We start from the raw sequence: 20,690 nt of genomic DNA, 5'->3' as shown, positions 1-20,690 counted from the left end.
GCAAAAGCCAACCCTAATATGCTACCCACTTAACTGGTCCTTCTGAGCAGGGACCGGGCCAAAGGGATGGATGGATCCTTTGCCTGAGGTATTTTTCCACTAGAAACATCTACTTCCAAGTGAACATCTACTTCTTATTTTTATTTAATTAATTATTTATTATTTTGTGTGCGTGTTTAAGACATTCAGCTACCCCAGGAGCAGAATAAGGAAGTCGTGGGTAGTAAAGGGTACGCCTGGGCTTCCCCAAGATTTGCTGTACATATGTCTAAGCATTGTCAGAAGCTCAGTCATTCAGTTATCAGAGATAGTTACAAGCAAACAACCAACAATAACAGCAACGAAAACCCTGTAAGAGATGTGAAAGGACATCTTGTTTCATTCTGAAAGACACAGCAGCTTTAATGTTTCTTAACAATATCAGAACAAACATCGATAGCTATTTGACAGATAGGTACTTTGGGAAATTGATAAATATTGTCTGTAACACAAAAGAACTGACCTGAACATAGATACTCTTTGCTGATGAAATGTGCAGGCAGTGCGTGCAACACCTGTGGTGGGCCTTTCCCTTGCACAGCAGGCAGAGCACAGACTCAGCCTGAGCCACCGCAGAGTGGGGTCCAGGAATATGCCCCCATCATTGCCTTAGGCCAGAGCTGTCACCCTTGCCTTCTCCTCCTAGTCAATGCAGAGAAACAGGCTCTTCTACAAGGAAGCTGACATATTTCAGATGTCTCCATTAAGTGGCAATTTCTGTTTCTTCGACTACGAGAACCTGCTTGTCTCACTCAGTGGTAAGGGGCAATCTGGACAATTAGCTCACCTGTAGAGGACTATCTGCCTTGGACAGATGAACTGTACCTAGAGACCTACAAGGTCTCCCACATGATCTGGAGCAGTATTTCCCAGTCCAGAAGTGGTACCAGAGGCAGAACTGCTGTCCTGTTCCTGCTGCTGCTGTGTGGTATGACTGGGCTTCAGCAGATGTCTCTTCACTTGTAACTGAAAATTTAGAAGTTTAAAACAGGGAGGAAAAAAGGACAAAAGGACTGTAGGAGAAAGGAAACACTAAAATGGATGAAAATATTAGGAAGACAAAACAGTTTGTGATATCATTCTCTGTCCAGGGAACATGGGGGTCCATCTACAGTGCCGCTTTCGTAACACAAGCAACTCTGGCAGCATAATAACATCAACTTTGAGGCAGAAACCAAAGCTCAGCGTAGAAATAGCAGAAACAGAACAGCATCCAGGACTGGAAAACACATATTCAAGCACAAGTACAGTTCAGGAGAGTTAGAGGTAAAGGGAAGGGCAAGTGAGTAGGGCTGCCTGCTGAAAGCATGTGCAAAACACAGCAAGCAAGTCCACAGTCTTTTTACATTGGGGAAGGATGACAAAAAGGATTTTGCAGGGGAAATTCTGGAAGTTAGAAATGAGGAGCCATTTCTTCTCAGAAAGAGCAGTCAGGCACTGGGACGGGTTGCCCAGGGAGGTGGTGGCGTCACCATCCCTGGGGGTGTTCAAGGAAAGGTTAGACATGGTGATCAGGGACATGGTTTAATGGGTGACATTGGTGGTAGGGGGACGATTGGACAAGATGATCTTGAAGTTTTTTTCCAACCTTAATGATTCTACGATTCTATGATTCTAAGTCCATGAACGGATGATGGCTAGAAGTCTTGCTATCAGATCATGAGCAAAAGTCAGTCCATCTTACTTAGGTACATAATTAGCACTTCAATTTTCAGTTCCTAGTAGGCAGCACTTAAAACACGCCCCATACAGATATCAAAATGACATATATGCTTCTAAAAAGAGTCAGGAAATTATCTTACTTGCCAAAGTTGTGTGTTTACATTGGCTGGACTGGAAGCTGCCTATAAATAACCCTGAAGAGTTATTTTTGCAAAATAAAATTTAGGAAATTCAGATGTTACTAATAATGGGGGGTGGGTGGGGAAGATATTCCTGAATGCGACAGCTGGCCAGTTTCTGATTCAACAGTCCCTGAAACAATAAGAGTTGATAATAGTTTAGATATGGTTTTGATTAACAGAAAGATTGGTCATAGCATGTTAATCTGAATAACTTAATTATGAGTTCATTTGTGTGAAAGTGGGCAGGAGGAGAAGCAACAGAAGACCTGTAACTAAAACTGTCACTTTCCAAATGGCATTTTTTCATAACCTACAGCTATGTCTAAATTTAGCTGCCGTCTCTTCTCACAGCTCCCCGCAGGTCTCGTGACTGTCTGGGCTGGAGGATGACTCAAAGGTGACAGCGCTCCCACCCACCCCTGTACGCAGGCTTCCTCTTTGTGGCACCCACTCAAGACGAACTGTTGATGTAGGAGAAACGTGTTCCCCAGTGTGAAACCAGAAAGCAATCCTGCATCGACTTGTCCAGACATAGCCTAAGGGGAATGAGTGTTTAAAACAGGTCTATGGAGCTGAGGAGCTCAGCTAATCCAGTGTAGGGGAAACCGGGCATTTAAGTCCAGAGGTGATAATGCTCCTCAATTCTGTATCCTGAAGACAGAGGAAAATCTTATAGAATATGCATGAATAATCACCTCATGAAGGATGCTAGAAACTAACGGAGAACTTCAGAGAAATGAATTAAAGGTTAAGAAAAATGGGAAAAAAATGCCCAGAGTCCTGCTAATTTACATTAAAACAAACAGCAAAAGGTTCTTCACTTATATAAACAAAATGGAAAATAAGACATTGTTATGCAGAAAGGGTGGGACAGAGATTAAAAATAATACATATATGACTCCCACACTAGTGATATTCATGGTCCAGGAGAAAGTTCCAAGCAGATGCAAATACACGGGCTATTGTGAAGATAATTCTTGACTGGTTTCTGAAAGGGATGGTATATTACCTGGTGCTTCTCAATAACTGGAACCTGATTAAGAAGAATGACTGTCCTATGTCCTTACTAGTAGAGAGAAGTACGTGTTTAACAGCAACGACCTGCACTGAGAACTGATTACACAGAAATCCCAGACGTGTCACTGTAGCTTTCATTTGGGCTATACTAGTCTCATCTGGAAAGCATAAAAGTCTCTTGTCAGCAACACTTCCAGGACAGAATGGGAAGGATGGTACATGTTCTATATATTTATATAAGCTAGAGACATTACAAGTGGCAAAAGCAGTGAAAACAGTGCACTGAGAAGATGGATGTGTTCCAGAAGTGTGCAATAGACACTTACCCAAAGCTTCCCCTAATGAACAGCAGCACATTTGAATGTTTAATCTTATTCTCCCTTCTGACTGCTAATACTCTTAGCTTTGCTGACTGGCATCGTAGTTATTTGAAGTTATTTAAATTATTTTACTTTGTATGTATGTGACAACACTTTAAATCAATAAGTTTTATCCACGGATTGACGTGAAAGTAGTAGTAAGTGTACAGGTTCTTACTGAGGTCCCTCTTGCAGCCTGTAACACAACTTCTACATGTTTCAGTTTGAATGTGAAACAGGGGAACTGTGTTTTATACTCCATCCACGCAGAAATCTGATACCAGAAAGTATCCTGGAATATTCTACCATCTTCTATGCAGGAGGAAATCAGGTTGCACCAACTTTTTAGAAACTTTTTAGAAAAATTTATGAAGATGCAGGAATGAGAGTCTTACAACAACGTAATTACAAAATTTGAAAATGCGTATCAAGAAAGCTTTTCAACAGAAATTAGCTGAACACCTCTTACAGCTTACATTATTGCCAGATTTACAAGGTCCTTATACCATTTTTATCTGACACACAAAAGGAAAGAGAACAGAAAAAATCGATTGTGATGTTAATGGGTATAATTCTCTACTCATTAGCGTTACACCTACTTACTACAGGGATGAATTTGCTCCTCTGAGATTTAGTAAGTCACCTTTTCTAAAATCATCTGCAGTTTCATTCTATCCACCTCTCAAAATCCCCCAGTTTTATTAGCATTAAATGATACTAGCAAGGCTAAAATGAACCATTTTGGAACCATTTTGACGGTCCCTAAAAACAGAGATTTTTTTTTTTTGATAGAGCACCAAACAAACCTTACTATTTAATGACTAATGCTCCCTTCTTTAAAAGGATGTCATAAGTGAGCCTCTGAAAGGTGTAGAGTATGCTCCCACAGAGGCCACACATCTCTAAGTGATGGGTCAGGCTTTGAGGCTGAATTCATTATGGGAGTCCCATAGCGATCCATCTGTCCTGCAGCTGCAGGGAGGAACCAAAAAAGGTTGAGAACAAAGAAAATGTAGACGTGAAATACGCAGTTTTCACGAATACAATGATATTTGGATATTTGGAACTAAGCTGTGAATCTGCAGACAGACAAAAAAAATCCCAAATCTGCCATGGAGACTGAATGTCAGACTGTGAGCCACAGCACCAGGAAAATGCTGAACACTTCAAAGTGAAGCAGGGCTGTAGGCTGGGCTGTGGGAAAGGCTTCACTGCCTTCAGACTGGCTCTCTGCATCTCCTCCTGGAACACTTGGTCTTCAGATTAACTTGACACATACACGCTAACCTCTTAACTGTTTGCATTCATCTGTTGGCTGACTAAAGGTTACCTTCGGCAAAAGATATAGTTACACAATTAAGGACAAATTCTGCTGGGAAGATGGGTCTCTGTGACACTATGCAATGACCACAGCTGGGATCCTGGCAAATGTGCTTGGGTACCCTTGTATGGGGTAAGCTGTTTGAAGGTGATCAGTAGAGCCAGTGGTACAGTACAAAGCTGTTAAGAGTGGTGCTTTGCACTTGCAAAGCTAATTTTGGAATGAAAAAATCATTGTTTTCTTTAAGAAATGCATTTGGTTTTGGATTATTTTTTTCCTTTTGGCTGAACTCCTTCTAAACACTGACTGACAAGATTTTTTTTTTCCCCTGGGTCTCACGGAAGTCTTCTGTATCCACGCTGCAGGGCACTGAGACCATCGGGCTTGTCTGTTCTCCTCCTCCCTCTTTCTCCTAGACCTCCTTTCCACCTTTTCCTCTTTCTGACTGTGAAGAACAGGAGAAGATCTCCACTATGCTGCTTCACTGCTCTGTAAAAAGCCTTTAAAAACTCCTAATATTACTTAATCACAGCTTTCAGTGCCCCTGCTGTCATAAAACATTATAACAATGGGCTGGCACTTCATCAATTGTAATATGCTGATATTACAGTCACAGCCGTGCTCCACGTAATTGCCCTGCTCTACCACGGACTCTTAAGGTTTCTCGATCTCGAGCAATGCCTCTGCACTGGGGGCTGCAGGCAGAGTTTCGGGTCTAACAGCTCTGCTTTCTGAAGTTACGGTTACCGACCATCCATCCGAGCAGGATTTGGCCTTTCAAATACTAGGCGTTCCCTCAAATTTCATTCCCACACACTTAAATCTATTAGGACACTCTGTATTCTTCATTATTCCCAATTTTAGACATAACAGCACTACACTATAAAACTTCCAAACAGAGATAATAGCAGTTATTAAGAATGAAGGAGCTAGCTTGGAGACAGTACAATAAACGAAATCTTGTTAGGACTTTGAACTCTTTACAGGTCCTACACACTTCCCAGCAAGAATATGACTTCAGACTATGGAAATTATTAATAAGATGCTTATTTCCAGGCAGAAGGCACCTTGAGAATCATTTTGATTATGTTGTGTTTTTTTCTGTAGCCAAATTAAAACATAAATTATCTGCCCAAATGACTTCTACTGGAGATGAAGGATGGCAACAAAATAAGAAAAAAAGACGGTGTAAACTCTCCCTGACCATGTCTTGTGTGTGACTCACGCTGTAAAAGTCGCCATAGTGAGCTGCAAATATTTATTGCTCATGCTGTTGTAGCTTCTCTGACTGTGGGACAGAGATGACACTACAGAGACAGGAAAAAGCCTCTCTGCAGGGAGCTCTCAGGCACAGCAGGCATGCAAGCACCCTTGCTGGACACTTCCGAGGAGCAAAGCATAAAGAATATGCCACGTTACACTGTACGTTACCTGGCTGCTTGGACAACCACGCATAACGCTGAGATATGGATTTTCTAAAACACTGCTGGGAGCAGATATATTCTGGTATCTAGTGTTTGGTGCCACTGCTCTGTGACACCACAGTCTCGCTCTGGAAATTGTCCCCCCAGGCACAGAAGTGCAGCATCTGTGAGCAACCAGACTGGTTTTTGGCGCTTTGGCTGCTGTGGCAAGGGCAAGTGCCCTTGGTTGGGCTCCCTGCGGAGTGCACAGCTTTGGATGCCAGGCAAAATCCCACACGCTTTGGCTGATAAACTTGCACAAGTAAAAGGCTACTGTGTGAGTTAAGCTTTGCTTATTCTGCACATTTTGCCAAAATTTTGAAAACCACTTAATGGACTTGGACAGACTTGGGGAGTGTTTTTAGATGGAAGTACTACTTGTTTAATGGATTTATTTCATAAACATTGGCATTGAGATTTTCAAAACTTCTTTGGGATTTGGCCTGCTGATACCCCTTAATTTTTAATGTAAAGTAACATCTGAACCTGGCAACAGTGAAATAACCATAAAACTCCAATAGATACACAATCCCATTTCATACTCAGAACAAGGCCTCCATCCAACAGGATGTGGATGGAATAGGTGGCTGATAGTTACGTCTGGAGGATCATTTCCCTTTGGTTTTACAAATCACGGCACAAGTATTATGTCCATGTCGTCCAAGTGTCTCATTTGAAAACTTCAGTCTTCCCAATTTCAAATTTATGCAGATGAAATATGTGTGTGCATATTACGCAAATATATGCATAAAGGTACATGGCTGTACTTATTTTATATACATGTGTGTCTGTACATGAATGTATATGCATACATATATTCCTAAGTGCATTCTTCTCCCATGGTGCTGGGTGCCTTGCTGTTGGTATCTCTTTAGAAACATCCAGTATTGATCTTCTGACTCTATACAGCCTTTCCTCTTATTCCTCTGTGGCCGCCTGGGACAAGCTAGTGCACTGAGAACTTCAGTGAGACAACGCTGCACTTCTTCCCAGCGTGCTACTCCTCTGAGTCTCCCAGACCTTCATCCTACAGGAGCAGTAATTAAAGAGAACAGATACCTAAGGGTGGGAGAGGGATCAGGATGCTGTATGGTGTGTAGGCAGTGCAAGCACTTGCAGCCTGCATGTGAGACTAGAGCTGGAGAAAGGTGGTGGTGTGCAACAGTGGCTGGCTGGCAGAGGTCCCCTATTTGCTCTTTCTGTAGCAAAGTTCAGGACAGTCACGTTGTCACCCCAGGTACTTGAAAGAAAAGGGAAAAAGGATGGAATCTGGGAGAAATCCTGGTTCTCTGATTTAATCACAACAAACTGAAAAGGCCTTTACATGCTCAGAGTAGAAGAAAACTAGTCATTAACTTATGGGCGGCAGCTGGTTTCCCAATAACGGCTCCTACACATTCTGGTTTTAATATCATTGTTCTTGTCAACTGTGGGAACGCAATGTGTATTAATGATGGTTTATTCCAAATTGGTCATTGTCAGAGTTAATAATTAGGTAGTCAGGCACTAATTATCTCTGTTTTGTCTCAAGTTATTAACTAAGAAATCTGGAGAAGCAATTTTGGAGGCAGGCATCAGAGCTGCATGTAGTAGGGCTGGGATGGGCTCTGCTGTGCCCACACAAGAGGTGCTTCACCCCAGAGAGCAGCACCAGCCTACACTGATGCTGCTGGGTGGCTCTGGGATTGCCAAGCCTCCAGTGCAGAGTTCCTCAAAAAAATAGGAACACACGTGGTGCCAATCAGCTCTTTAAACACCTGGTTTATCTGTGAAGGAGGAAAGTTCTCTGAAAGTACTCAAAGAGCAGAGCAGCTCCAACAGGGCCACTGTGATGGCACCCTGACCTCTTCCTCTGACCCTCTGGCTGGATGAGAACCATCAGGAGGACACGTAGCAGTGGGAAGAAGTGTCAGGACAAGTCTGCTCAGAGGACACGAGGTCCAAGTGTTTACTCTGCAAGAAGTCTCACGTGGAAATGACTTATGGAAAGTGCTCAGGACAAAGAATTCTCTCTCTCAGAGACTTTGAACACAACTGAACCATGAAAGACAGGCTGGTGACCAGTCACTCGTGGGGTTCCCCTGGGTTCCATGTTAGGGCCAGTTCTCTTCAATGTTTTCATAAATGATCTGGACACAGGACTTGAATGCATACTAAGTAAGTTTGCAGATGATACTAAATTTGGAGGAACTGTTCACTCCCTTGTGGGTAGAGAAGCTTTACAGAGAGATCTTGACAAATTAGAAGACTGGGCAATCACCAACCACATGAAATGTAAAAAGAGCAAGTGCCAGATTCTGCACCTGGGATGGGGCAACCCTGAATATACATATAGACTGTGGGACAAGAGGCTGGAGAGCAGCCTCTTGTCTGTTCTGGTTGATGGCAAGTTGAACATGAGACAGCAGTGTGCCCTGGCACTCCAAAGGGCCAACCATACCCTGGGGTGCATCAGGCATGGCAACGCTAGCTGGTCAAGGGAAAGGATTGTCCCGCTCTGCTCTGTGCTGGAGCGGCCTCACCTTGAGTGCTGTGTGCAGTTTTGGGCGCCACAATGTAAGGACATAAAACTATTAGAGAGTGTCCACAGGAGGGCTATGAAGATAGTGTAGGGTCTGGAGGGGAACATGTGTGAGGAGTGGATGAGGTTAATTTGGTTTGTTCAGCCCCGAGCAGAGGAGGCTGAGGGGAGGCCTCATGGCGGCCTGCAGCTCCCTCACGAGGGGAGCGGAGGGGCAGGCGCTGAGCTCTGCTCTCTGCGGACAGCGACAGGACCCGAGGGAACGGCATGGAGCTGGGACAGGGGAGGGTCAGGCTGGGGGTTAGGGAAAGGTTCTGCACCCGGAGGGTGGTTGGGCATTGGGACAGGCTCCCCGGGGCGGTGGTCACAGCACCGAGCCTGGTGGAGTTCAAGGAGCATTTAGACACCGCTCTGAGACATATGGCCTGATTTTTGGGTAGTCCTTTGCGGAGCCAGGAGTTGGACTTGATGGTCCTTGGGGATCCTTTTCAAATCAGGATATTCTATGATTCTAAGACATCCCACTAAAATAACCCTACAAAACAAACAAACAAACAAACAAACAAAATAAAACTACTCATGTGGCACTCCCAGGCTCTCCAAAGTGCTCTTCTTCTGGGGCACAGTTGAGTCCATGGAGGTGCTTCCGAGCCACTGGCAGCCCCTGCCTCTTTTTGGGTGTGTGCAAGATGCCTGGCTGTGGTCATCCTCTCCCATTTTCCATACACATTGAGGAGATTACACCAGAAATGCTGGGTGGGAAGCCTTCAGCTGTTCCTGCTGTACATTTTTCTGGCTGCTTCAAATTGAATTGACTGAAGCAGACGTATTCTCAGTGCCTTAGGGCAGAGCACCAAAAAATTCCCTTTTCAGTTATTCTGGTGTATTTTGTCCTTCTCATTCAAGGATTTCCAAGGTTATCCTTCCCTTGTGAGTGCAAATATAAATGGAGGATGTTCACAGAAGCCCACACCTCCACCTGTCATGAGCTTACCTCAACATAGAGGATAGGGAAAATGCCAATCTTGTCGCCCAGCATTCCTTCTGCCCAGTTGTCATCTACCCTCCTGATGACCGTCAAGATTTCATCCTAAAATCAAAAATATAAAAAATATATAATTAGATTTTTTTCCACTGGATAAATTCCACGTTTTATAGTTACCTACATGACAACCTAGGGAAAGAGCATATGAAAAAAGGCCTTAAGCCACACAGAAATGTTCCTTGAGTCCTGGACCCAGCATCCTACCCCATGCATCCCAATCACAGAGCACTAAAGTGCCCTGCAGCTCCTGCCAGCTGCCAACAGCTCCAAGTGCATATGCACAGCAGTAGGAACAGGTAACTCCTGTCTTCACTGCAGGGACTGGGAGAATATTTGATTCATGAAATTGTTTCTAATCCAAAGGAGAAAACACTCCAGCATAAAGCTGCGCATCCCAGTGCCTACCATGACACTTGGCTGCTGCAGAAGGAAATTCAATGGGAAATCCCAGCAGAGCACAGGTAGACCTGGAAACCTTTTCAGCAAGAAACACGTAGTACAGTGCAAGGTGCCCAGTAGCTACCCTTCATTGCTGGAGCACTGAATGTCAGCTTTCATTAAAAAAAATAAAAAAAAATCAGAAGGTGAAAATGCAGAGCAGGTAAAAAGGCAAGTATAACAGTATAAAAAATGAGCTGCATTCAACTGTTGGATCAGCTTCAGTTTAGATACAAGTTAGTTTTGTAAAGCCAATGGCATTATAATACTATAGTTAACTCAAGATATATTGCAAAAAATCATAGCAGAAGATAAACTTTGATTATAAAGCAGATTAAGAAAAGTGTTGGTAAAGAAGACTCATACTGTACAAAGTTTCTTTTGATATACTAAAACCCAAAACATACCAGTCATTACAAAAGCCCACATGACTAGAAACAAACCCTGAGTGTTTCCAGTTTGGGTGGTTTAACTCATCAATAGACCTGTGCTGTCACATCTGTGTGCTCAGTTTGCCACACCAAGCAAGGCCTTGACCTAGCACCACTTTTTACAGCTGCTGCTGAAGGCAACCCTCTCTGTGGGGCATCACCTGCATGCCCAGGTCCCACTGAGACTTTCCTGTAACCGCAGGAAAGGAGTGGGCTGAGAGAAGCTGTGAAGTCAAGTTTGCTGATATGCCACTCATTCTCTCACGGCATCCAAGCCTCCTCCGTTTCTGTGCAGAAATTTGTAAGATAGAAAAAATCATTTTCCTCCAGAAAGCTGAGACAGAGTTCCCCGCCTTTCTCACTTTATTTTCACCACTCAACCTAGGAAAATAAAAGCACACACATATATATGGCATACAGTCCTCTGTATAACAAGTTATCCATGTTAGCGGCTCAGGTGAGGGGAGATTTATTTTTTTGCAGATAACTCTCAAGCAGGAAAAAAAAACACAAAAAACCTAACTTCTGATCCAAGCTGTTCAGACCATGGACTTAAATTGATAGAAAATGCTCAGAACAGTGAGGTGACGCACTTTGCTGTTTTGAGAACGTGTGCATTTTGAACATGTATGCTTTCAAATAGTTTAAATGTTTCCTTTGAATTATTCATCTGAATGATCCATTTGGGGAAAGCTAAGAGAAACAGCCACAGACTGAACCTTCAGCTATTTATTACAGCTGGAAGGATGCAAAAAGAATTTGTGCATTTAATTTCCTGAAGAAAAGAATAGCATTCCCCTCCAAAGTTGTGTCTGCACGGACCATTTTTGATCCGTGTAAAGAACTGACAGTTATATGTCTCTGCAAAGTTTCCACATGCTCTTACAAAAGACCGATTATCATAAATTTAGAATCTAGGTAAAGAGAGTAAATAAAGAAAATAAAAGACTTCACTGCTTCAAGAACCTGCTATGAGAGTTCCCACTTCCTATATTTGTTCAGCTATTTTCTTAACATACTTTTTATAAAACTGAAAGCGTGATGAGCCTACGCTTTCACTATATGTGTATATATACATATATATCCTATGTGTACGTGTGTATGGGTATATATGCACACGCACATGTAAGATAAGAAATTGAGAAAAAACTTTTTAACTGTAAAAACCCTGAAGCCCTCAACTAGCCTTCATGTTAAAGGACCTGTGCAATCTCTGCCCATGGGGCACGCTGGACAGGCACATGGCAGAAGAGGTGGATCCTGCTGATCCTGCACAAGGATGGGGCAGGGAAGAGGTGACCTTTGACGGTCCCTTCCAGCTTTACTTTCTACAGACTTATAAAACCTGGTAGCATTTCCACACACTGATTTTAGTTTGGCTCTGCCAAGTCTGGCTGTTGAATGTGGCCATATATGAGAAAATCAGATCGTCGCACATAATGAGATATACCGACATTCAAAATGTGCATCTTTGTGGGAGAGCAAAGTGCAAATCCTTGAGAATGCTTTCCATTACAGAATTCATTTTCAGAAGGGTGTTGAAAATCTGTAAGAATTACAGCAAAGCCTGAAACATCTCTTGACATTCTTTATTAATAGAAAGTTTCTTTGAATTCACAGCCCACGACATCATTCTACACACTGGGCTGGCAAAAGCTCCAGCATGAACTGTTTTAATGCCTTAAATTAGTTGGATAGCTGTGCTACCTATAAATTCCTAGAAAGGTTCCCTAAAGGATCATGAATAGTAAAGAGCCACAGATCTCTTGGCATACCACTTAAACTTTCTGAACTTCACTATTTCACATATACTAAATTGATTCCCAGGCAGCGTAAGTGAATCCAAGCCTAAAGTCTCATTTCAAAAGCCAATGGTATCCACTGTAGGTTGACAAAGATAGCTCGTGCTCTTTTTATGCCTGTTCCTAAAGTCTCTAATTTTTGCTCCCTTTTACCTGCTGAAGTCTCTCCTTATTCACCAGCGTGGGGCAGCCCTGCTCCAGGCGCGTAGGACCTGCGCTTCCAGCTTATAACATTATCCGAAAGGGAGGCAAAGATAAATCACTCAGAAAGCAATCTGACTGACAGCGAAATGAACCCTTTTGCTGAGAAGACGGCACAAAGTTGTGTCCAACAACAGCCATGATTCACAGCCTGATTTTTACTCCCGTCATTAACAGCCATTAACGAAGCGATACCAAGCAGATGCGTCTGCTGCTCTGCACGACAACAACCCCATCTCGAGCGGCAGGGAGATCCCGGTGCTGGCAGGGTGGCATCATGCAGTGCTCTGTGCTCCTGCCGACCACTCTTGCCAGCTGGCGTGAGCGTCCCCATTGCCATCTACCAGCACGACGGTCCCTCTGAAAAGCAAAGGCTGCTGGTGCTGCGTGCCAAGGGGCTGGGATGCTGCTCTGCAGCCAGGCACCAGGACAGGACATGAGAGCTGCAAGAGTCACGTCGCTTGTTAACCAGCACTATGGGCTGGGAGCAAAAATGATGGGAAGTGAAGGAAGTGGCTGATGGATTAGAAACGTGATGAGCAATAAGGCATGGGAAACAGTTCGTGCTACCTTGACAGGTTTGAAACTCGTCTGCCACTGGGACTCAGCCTCCAAAGTGCCACCTGAACTCCTCCACACAAATGTGGTCAAACACCAAAACAAAATCGGGCTGAATCGGGACTCCGTCTAAGGCTGGAGTAACTACATAGACAGACAGCAATGGGATTACTCCAGATTTGCATTGCTATAGCTGAAATCCTTTTTGTACCAGAAATCCCAGCCCAAGGAAGGATGGGTCATGTTTTAAAACAGAGACAGCAGGAGCCCAGGTTCACACAGCAGTGTTACCTAAGGAGACATTAGAAAGCTGTGTTCAATGAGCATATCCCAAAGATGTACAGAGAGATGCCCCGTGGTGACAGCAAACACTAGTGAGAATAAGGAGCTGCCAGATTTAAATGGACCCAGGGCTGGAGGCAGTCATTACAGAGAGCAACATAGCTGCTCAGTGCTTGGTTTGGCTGATCCCTGCTAATCACTGAGGAAAAACACATTAAGCTACAGATCTGGGGTGTTTCATTTTCTTGTAGACACTGAAGAGGAGGAAACAGAGGCAGGACCCTCTGCCTTCACCTACAGCTAATTTGGGAGAGGGAACTAAGGGAGTAGTCCACATGGTGTAAGAAAACAGCAAGTTTGAGTTTTGTTTGTTGCCCTGGATGCTCAGGGTGCTGGTTGCTCTTTCTCTCCCGTTTTTAAACCTACAACCACACATACAAAAGTATTGTCACTGATTTATCTTTGGCCTTTTCTCTGTAGAGTGCTCTGCCTACAGGAGACGAGAATGGGTAAATGGTAGAGGCCCTCTGCAGAGGATCAGCGTGCAGCAGATTTCATTTCCTTGTAGTCCACCTCTGGGACAACAGGACATCTAAATATTGAAAAAAGTACTAAGAGGAAAACCCAAATATCCTTCCTTTGTTTTCTTTTACTGCACTGACAGATATTCTGTCTGCACAGTAACAAAGAGGATGAGAAAAAGCATAGTCTAGCAAACGAGTAACGAAACATAATGATACAGAATATGCCTATGTTTGATTTCTTCTTGCAGTTTCTCTTCAGAATAAAATTCTTCTTTATTGTATGTTTATATATAAAATCCAATTTCTTCTTTATTGTACGTTTATATATAAAATTCACTTATAAATGTCTGGCAGCATTAAATGAGATTTGGGACACAAATAGTTTATGCTAGTTTATATGAATGGTGTCCTGATGCAACTTCTCCTACCTGAGAAAAGAGAAAATAGAGTAAATGAAATTGAGATCGGGTCCGGCGTCTTCAGACGCAAACGGAGACATTCAAATGTCTATTACTCTGAGTGACAAGTCGCATCTCCCGCAAGGCAGTGCTCGTGACTCTATGCAGAGGAACTGACTGCATCAGCAGATGATCTGAAATCTGGGCTAAACAGGAACCTTCACCAGCACAGGTGACAGCTAAAATTAGCATTGAGAAAACCAATGAAAACATGACAGTAAAGTCCTGAGATGAAAAATAGATTATTCACTGTCAGAGAGAACAATAGGCAAGACATAAAAACAGTTACAAGGTGACAGTGCACGTAGTGGAAGGAAGAAAGCAGCAGCAGAACTGAAACCAACCCCCCTTGGGGAAAACACAGACACCGGGGATAAAAGGATGCAGAGAGTAACAAGAGGGGTGAAAAAAAGGAAAATTGAGGGATTGAGACTAAAGCTACACAACAGAAAGAAACGCTGCCTATAGGAATGGCGTTGGACAGCCAAGAAAATGAGAACTATCAGTATGAAAAGGCAGGTACTGTAAAGGGAGGATACTTATATATGGCATCAAACATACCAGATACCAAAGTGGCTACGAAAGGACCTGCTCGAACAAAAGAGACTGCAACTCTCTGCCATCCCGACTGAGTTGCTTGGATCAAGCAAGCGATGAATACCTCGGGCAGACAAGGAAGAGTGCTTCTCAGATAAACCACCTCTGTACCTCTGGGCAAGGGGAACAACACGCCAGCAAATATACTTACTAGTAGTATCTCAGAGGTAACTCCTGGCTTTCTGTTAGTGCAGAGCTACTACTTCCCACAAAGCAGCCCATTTTCGCAGAGTTTCACAGCTGAAATGAGTCTGGGTAGTGGCAGGGTCTGCAGCGTTTACAAGCAAACACTTTGCTCGCTATAGAGCAAAAGTGCTTACAAATCTTCTGTTAAATAAATATGAGAAAGTATACATTCTAGGAAATCGCATTCTGCTGAGAAATGTTGCATGAGCGAAAAAGATGTTCCATTTGGTGAGAAAATTATATGCTGCAAATAATTCATTCAGCTATAATAAGTAGCCTCAAAAGAGGAGGTCAGTAAAACCCCGGTGAAGGATATTTTTATCATCTATTTCATATTCATTTCCAGCATAACTGTTATTACTTTATGTGATACTATAACAACCACAGACAGCTGAAATAAAACAGAAAATGACAATAAGCAGGTTCTCCATGGCATTCAGTGCCATAAATTAACATTAGGGGATATGCTTTATTTTACTATGGGTTTTTTGGTATCCATGAAGCCCCTCTGAGGTCATCACAAATTGCTAGGGAGGGAGGGGGAGGCAGGAAGGGAGGTGGGGGAGAAAGGGGAAACATGACATTTTAAATCCAAAGGAAATGACAATATCTCAGTTTTCCCTCATTCCAAGTGGAATTTATTAAACATTTCAGCTTTTTTTAAAAAACAAAGACTATTTCTTGAATGTCTGCTTTTTAATATGTTTGTGTTCTTGAAATAGAAAATGCTGTGATATATGATGATAGTGCATTTCAATTGCTAATTGCTATATGGTATGATGCAACGTACATTTTGAAGCTGAATGCCATTTTAAAACAAAATACTGAAGCATCTGCTTCAACAAGGAACACTAAAGGACACATTTCCATTTGATTTTTTTCTGAAATCGGGTAGTTCCTGCGTAACACTTTAATGCAGGTGAAATATATGCCTTTTAGACAGAAAAAATGTTCTCAGGAAGTGGGTATTATGTTCTACCTGTTGTGTTTTGTGTTAACTGTGTGGTACCTGGCCCAAGCTATCTCAGTGGCGCGTCCTTCAGACAAAATGGGAGCAATTTCACAAGGATGCTACCACAGGGCTTGCTGGGGGCACCGCAGGGGCTGGTGAGTGGATTCTGCCCCCATGGGGAGGAGGATTTGCAGGTCTGGAGATGTCGATGTCCTTCTGCACGTGGCATGAGGGGGCATCCCGCTTGGCAAAGGAAATCCACCCCGCCAGCTCCCAGCATCACCTTGCTTCGGGCACAGCTGCTAGCACCACACGTGCTCCTTCAGTCCCTGCAGTAACAGACCTTGTTAAAAAAATAACCCCATTTCCCTACCTTGGTGAAGGTCAGGCAATCCTTGTCTTGGTCTTTATCCTTTATTTCAAAGTCGTAAAGTGCTTTGCCCTGAGGTGGAGCTTGCGGGAGGGGCTTGATGCACTGGATGTAGCTGGCGGGGAAGAAGCCGTGGTTGCCATTGAGCTCCCCGTGGTACCAGTTCTCATCCACCTTCCGCCGCAGGATGATGATGTCCCCTTTGTTAAACTTGAGGTCGCCGGGCTCTTTTCCCTCATACGTATAGAGAGCTTTGCCGTAGGGAAGCTGAGAAGCACTCTGGAAAAAACAAAATACACGACAGCTTTAAGAAAACTCCAGCCAGAGACGGTTTCCTTTTAGAAGTCACTTGGAGCCAGACACAACCCAACTGCGACCAAACTACCCTGACGGCTGCAGCTGACTGCTACGCAGCACCAGACCCCAGATACTACAGAAACACTAGGATGTGTGTGGTAGCAGGACGGAGAAGGTGAGACACCAGAGCCAGCAATGCGGCGGTGGAGAGGCTCTGCAGTTCTCCTTGAGCTCAGCTCAAACCCACAGCACCTCTCACACGATCGAGCACCTCCTGTCCGTTTGCACAGCGTGCTCTGGCAGCGGGACTTTGTGATTGAACAAGCAGAGCTTGGCATGCCTAGAGGTAACATATCAGACGTTTCGACCTTCAGGGTTGCTTTGGTTTCTGCGGCACAGCAAGATAAACTAAACCAACCCAGCTTGAAGACTCGCACGGTTTTGGAAGTTGGCAAGTCGAAAATTGTTCGCGGCGTTTGTTTGAGCGATTCCAAACACTTTGGAGTTTGAAGCTTTTACTTTAGCTTCTGATTCTGTAACCAAATACCCTCACTTCTTGCAAAATCCCCAAGTCTCCTGCTGTTCACTGAGGGCTACTGTAAACAGTTATAATAGTCATTGTTGCTTATGAATTAATGTCCCCGGGGAGAAGTGGAATAGGCAGAATGCATCGAATCTTTCTTTTAGAGCTAAAAACAGCTCTGAGGCTTTCGGTCTCATTAAAAGAAAGAAAGAAACTTTAAAAAAAATGACAGCACAAGCCTAAAAATTAAATACTTTGGTGCGACAGAAAACAGAAACCTATTCCGACAGAAACTACCCCATTGTGAAGAGTTCATGCCGGGGTTCGCTTTGGCCTGGTGCAAGATTGTCTCACCTTGGCTGCAACCGCACGGACGCTGTTTTGGGGGGACTGCCAGCTTACACAGCCCTTGCCTCGCCCTCCCTGGGGACTTGCTGCCCTTCCCGCTGAAGGGCACGGTGCAGGGAGGAGCTGTGGGGACAGGTAGCTCTGCAATTGGCAGAGTGACCCATGCTGGCGGGGGAAGAGTGCATAGCTGCATTACCCTGTGACATCTCTTATTTTATTTAGCTTGATCTGAGAGTCAGCTTGCCAGACTCAGCACAAACGTGTAGCAGCATGTACGGCAGGGAACGTCAAAGGGGTTTTGTAAAGTCAGCCTCTCTCAAGTGTCTTTCATTCAGAGATGTGATTCCAAAAATGACATGCTTTTCTGCCCTAGAGTACTCTCTTCCCTGCTCTGGTCACTGGCTGTGAATAGGGTGTCCTACACGAAAAACTAAAAGGTATGTTCAATAAAATACGCTGGTATTTCCCAGGGTGTTTCTTACGCCTGTACTTCTGGATGATGCTCATATGCATAGGAAGAGCAATATGATGCCTTCATGAGGGAGAAGGTGCAACGGCCTGGCAGAAACACTCCATTTCTCCATCCCAAACAGAAAATGTGATGCTAGGAATTTTTTAGAGCTTTTTTAAAGCAGCAAGCAGAGGGATTATTGGGCCCCGGTGGGAGAATTAAACAGATCTGGGGCAGTTTTTGTGCTCTGCATCCTCACTGTCCCACCAGAGGAGCAGAAGCAGCAGCCCACCGTCCGCAGTGCCAGGTGGTCGCTGCAGGGCAGACACCACACTGACCGAAAAGGAAGTTATCTTCACCCACAGGCATTAAATCACTCTTTTTATTAGACAGGGATCGAGTAGTTGTACAGGTTTTGGAACGGGTGTGCAACAGGTCTTCTTGCCTGCGTCAGCCATGTAGCGACCGAGCCAGTCAGGCAGGCGCAGCCATACGGAGCGCTACCTGTGCTGCCTGCATGAGGGTTTGATTTCATTCAGATGTGTCCCCAGCTGTCTCTGGTTTATTGTTCCTCTTGTTTCCCTCTGTATTCTTGTTGCTTTTGCTGTGTACGAATGAAGGTACCGCCTTAAAGACCAATATTTTGGAAGCACGTTCAAACATAACAAAAAGAAAAAAGAAAAAAAAAACACAGAAAAAATCAACAGCCAGCTAAAAAAACATGCATCAAGCAGTCTCTGCCAAATCAGTGGCAGCATCCTACTGATATTTTTTCTCTCTGCTAGGATGGTTATTTCCCTTGACACCAAAGCTTTGCTTCTCTTCTCAGCATTTTAAAATTACGCATACGATACCACCAAGCTGCTTAGGCCAAGGCATGGACCGCATTACCTATTTGAAACCAGAAAAAAATATTAAGCTGAAAGAAAGACTATGGAGCTTTGTAGTAATTTAGAAATAAAAGATTCATTACCTTAACTCATGCTGGGAGAAGACAATTTATCAAGCACGGAGCAAGACTTCTGCCAGGTGTGCACTGAACCACTGCTGATCCAGGCGCGAGCCTGGCAAGCACGCTCCGGATCACCTGCCCAAGACGGGGCCTTCCTTTATGGAGATCTCTGTAGCAAGCCAAGGTCAAATCGCTTTCTTTACTTTTTAACCCCTTTCTCTTCCCAAGCCTCATTTCTGCTGTGTTAAAAATGCACAGCCCCCAGAGGCACAGAGAAAGAAACCAGATTTTATTTGGTCTCGCATGTCACCAATGAAATCCTCACGCAACACGTGCTGGGCTTTTTATCTAATTAATTGAGCTGGCTGGAAAATTATTCAGGTGCTTTTTTATTCCTTAATCTGATGGAAAAAAAAAAAAAAAGGCTTTTAAGGAAAGCAAACTAACTGCAGCACAACAATTTTGATCTGAAATCTGGCATTTTTTCTTTCTTTCTTTTTTTTTTTTTTGAAAACCTAACGGGGCATCCCAGGGAATTTGCAGTTTAGGTGCTTGTGTTCCTGTTTTTTTTTTTTCTATGGTTTTAGTTACGGACCACGTCATCTGGCTGGGGACTGTCCTGCACAGACAGGGTCTGAACATAAGATACTGAAACTACCAGTGAGAAGGTACTTGCGAAATGAAATGTTTCCATTATCAGCTAGAGCTTTTCTAATTCTGAGCCACAGTTTTTAAAAAATGAAAAAAAAATAATCTGTAAAGTTTTTTTTTTAAATAAAAATGTTGGTTAGTGAAAAAGATACCCTCCCATTGAAAAATAGCTATAATTGAGACCTTTCCCAGTCTTTCTGTAAGGCCAGAAGTACTCATTTTGATTTACACACCCCGGGGAAAGCTTGTGTTTACCTCTGCCCAGGCAGAGGTGCAAATAACAGTCCTCTAAATGTTTTCAAATAAAGCTGCTTTTCCCTTTCTAAAGCTCTAAGTGCATGCACCAATCAATCTTGGAAAGGAATTCAACATCGCAATTACTGAAGAAAAACAAAATAAACCCTTGAAGCTTTCTCAGTGATATTTTTCTGGCCAAAAGGTCCAGATTTCAGTGGACTTCCAGTCAATGAATATTTTATTTTGTTTCAATGAATTCTGATCCCTTAGCAGCAATTTTGAGGTGTTTTGCTATTATCTTTCCTGCTTTTGGTTAATCCATATGTGCCTGGCAGACTGGATTCAGAAAGCGCCTCCTCACCTGAAAGGAGGGATCATTAAGCACATTTCAGAAACAGAAGAAAAATGACTGCTGCTGCTCTTCAGTAGTTGTAACATCACTCCCCGTCAAGTGCTGGGTCATTCCTAGAAATCTTTGCGTGATCCTATGATTGTTTGGAAGCCGGTGGCTCCCAAATTAAATGGCCCCCATCTCTGACCGCATGCTAAGAAATCTATTTGCCCCCTTGGTTTATGGTTAGGTTCACTGGAATTCAGCTAGGATGCCCATTAAATTTCAATACTCTTTGTGGGCGTGTATGGAAACGAAGAACGCAAGAAAGAAAGGAAGGAAGGAAGGAAGGGATGAAGTCACAGTCAATGGCAAGGGCCAGTTTCTATTTCCCTGCCAGAAAATGCTCGTTGGCACAGTGCTGAATTCTGCCAAAGGTTTCTTTTCTCTTTCAGCAATCAATACTGACGTAAAAGCCTGAAGCGTTAATAT

The 20,690-nt window shown here is 43.6% G+C and overlaps 1 protein-coding gene across 1 annotated transcript in view; it reads right to left on the bottom strand.

Moving 5' to 3' along the window:
• Positions 1-20,690, bottom strand: part of SH3RF3 (SH3 domain containing ring finger 3) — a 240,043-nt gene that overhangs the window by 72,291 nt on the left and 147,062 nt on the right. The window contains exons 2-3 of the mRNA XM_035565607.2: positions 16,412-16,687; positions 9,559-9,654 (exon numbers count right to left, since the gene is read on the bottom strand). Coding sequence (XP_035421500.2) covers positions 9,559-9,654; positions 16,412-16,687 — 372 coding nt within the window. The remainder of the gene's footprint in view (positions 1-9,558; positions 9,655-16,411; positions 16,688-20,690) is intronic.

This window comes from Cygnus atratus, chromosome 1, assembly GCF_013377495.2.
Source record: "Cygnus atratus isolate AKBS03 ecotype Queensland, Australia chromosome 1, CAtr_DNAZoo_HiC_assembly, whole genome shotgun sequence".
In the NCBI taxonomy this organism is placed as follows: domain Eukaryota; kingdom Metazoa; phylum Chordata; class Aves; order Anseriformes; family Anatidae; genus Cygnus; species Cygnus atratus.
Note: the sequence above shows the minus strand (reverse complement) of the source record. Positions and strands in the feature narration are given on the sequence as shown.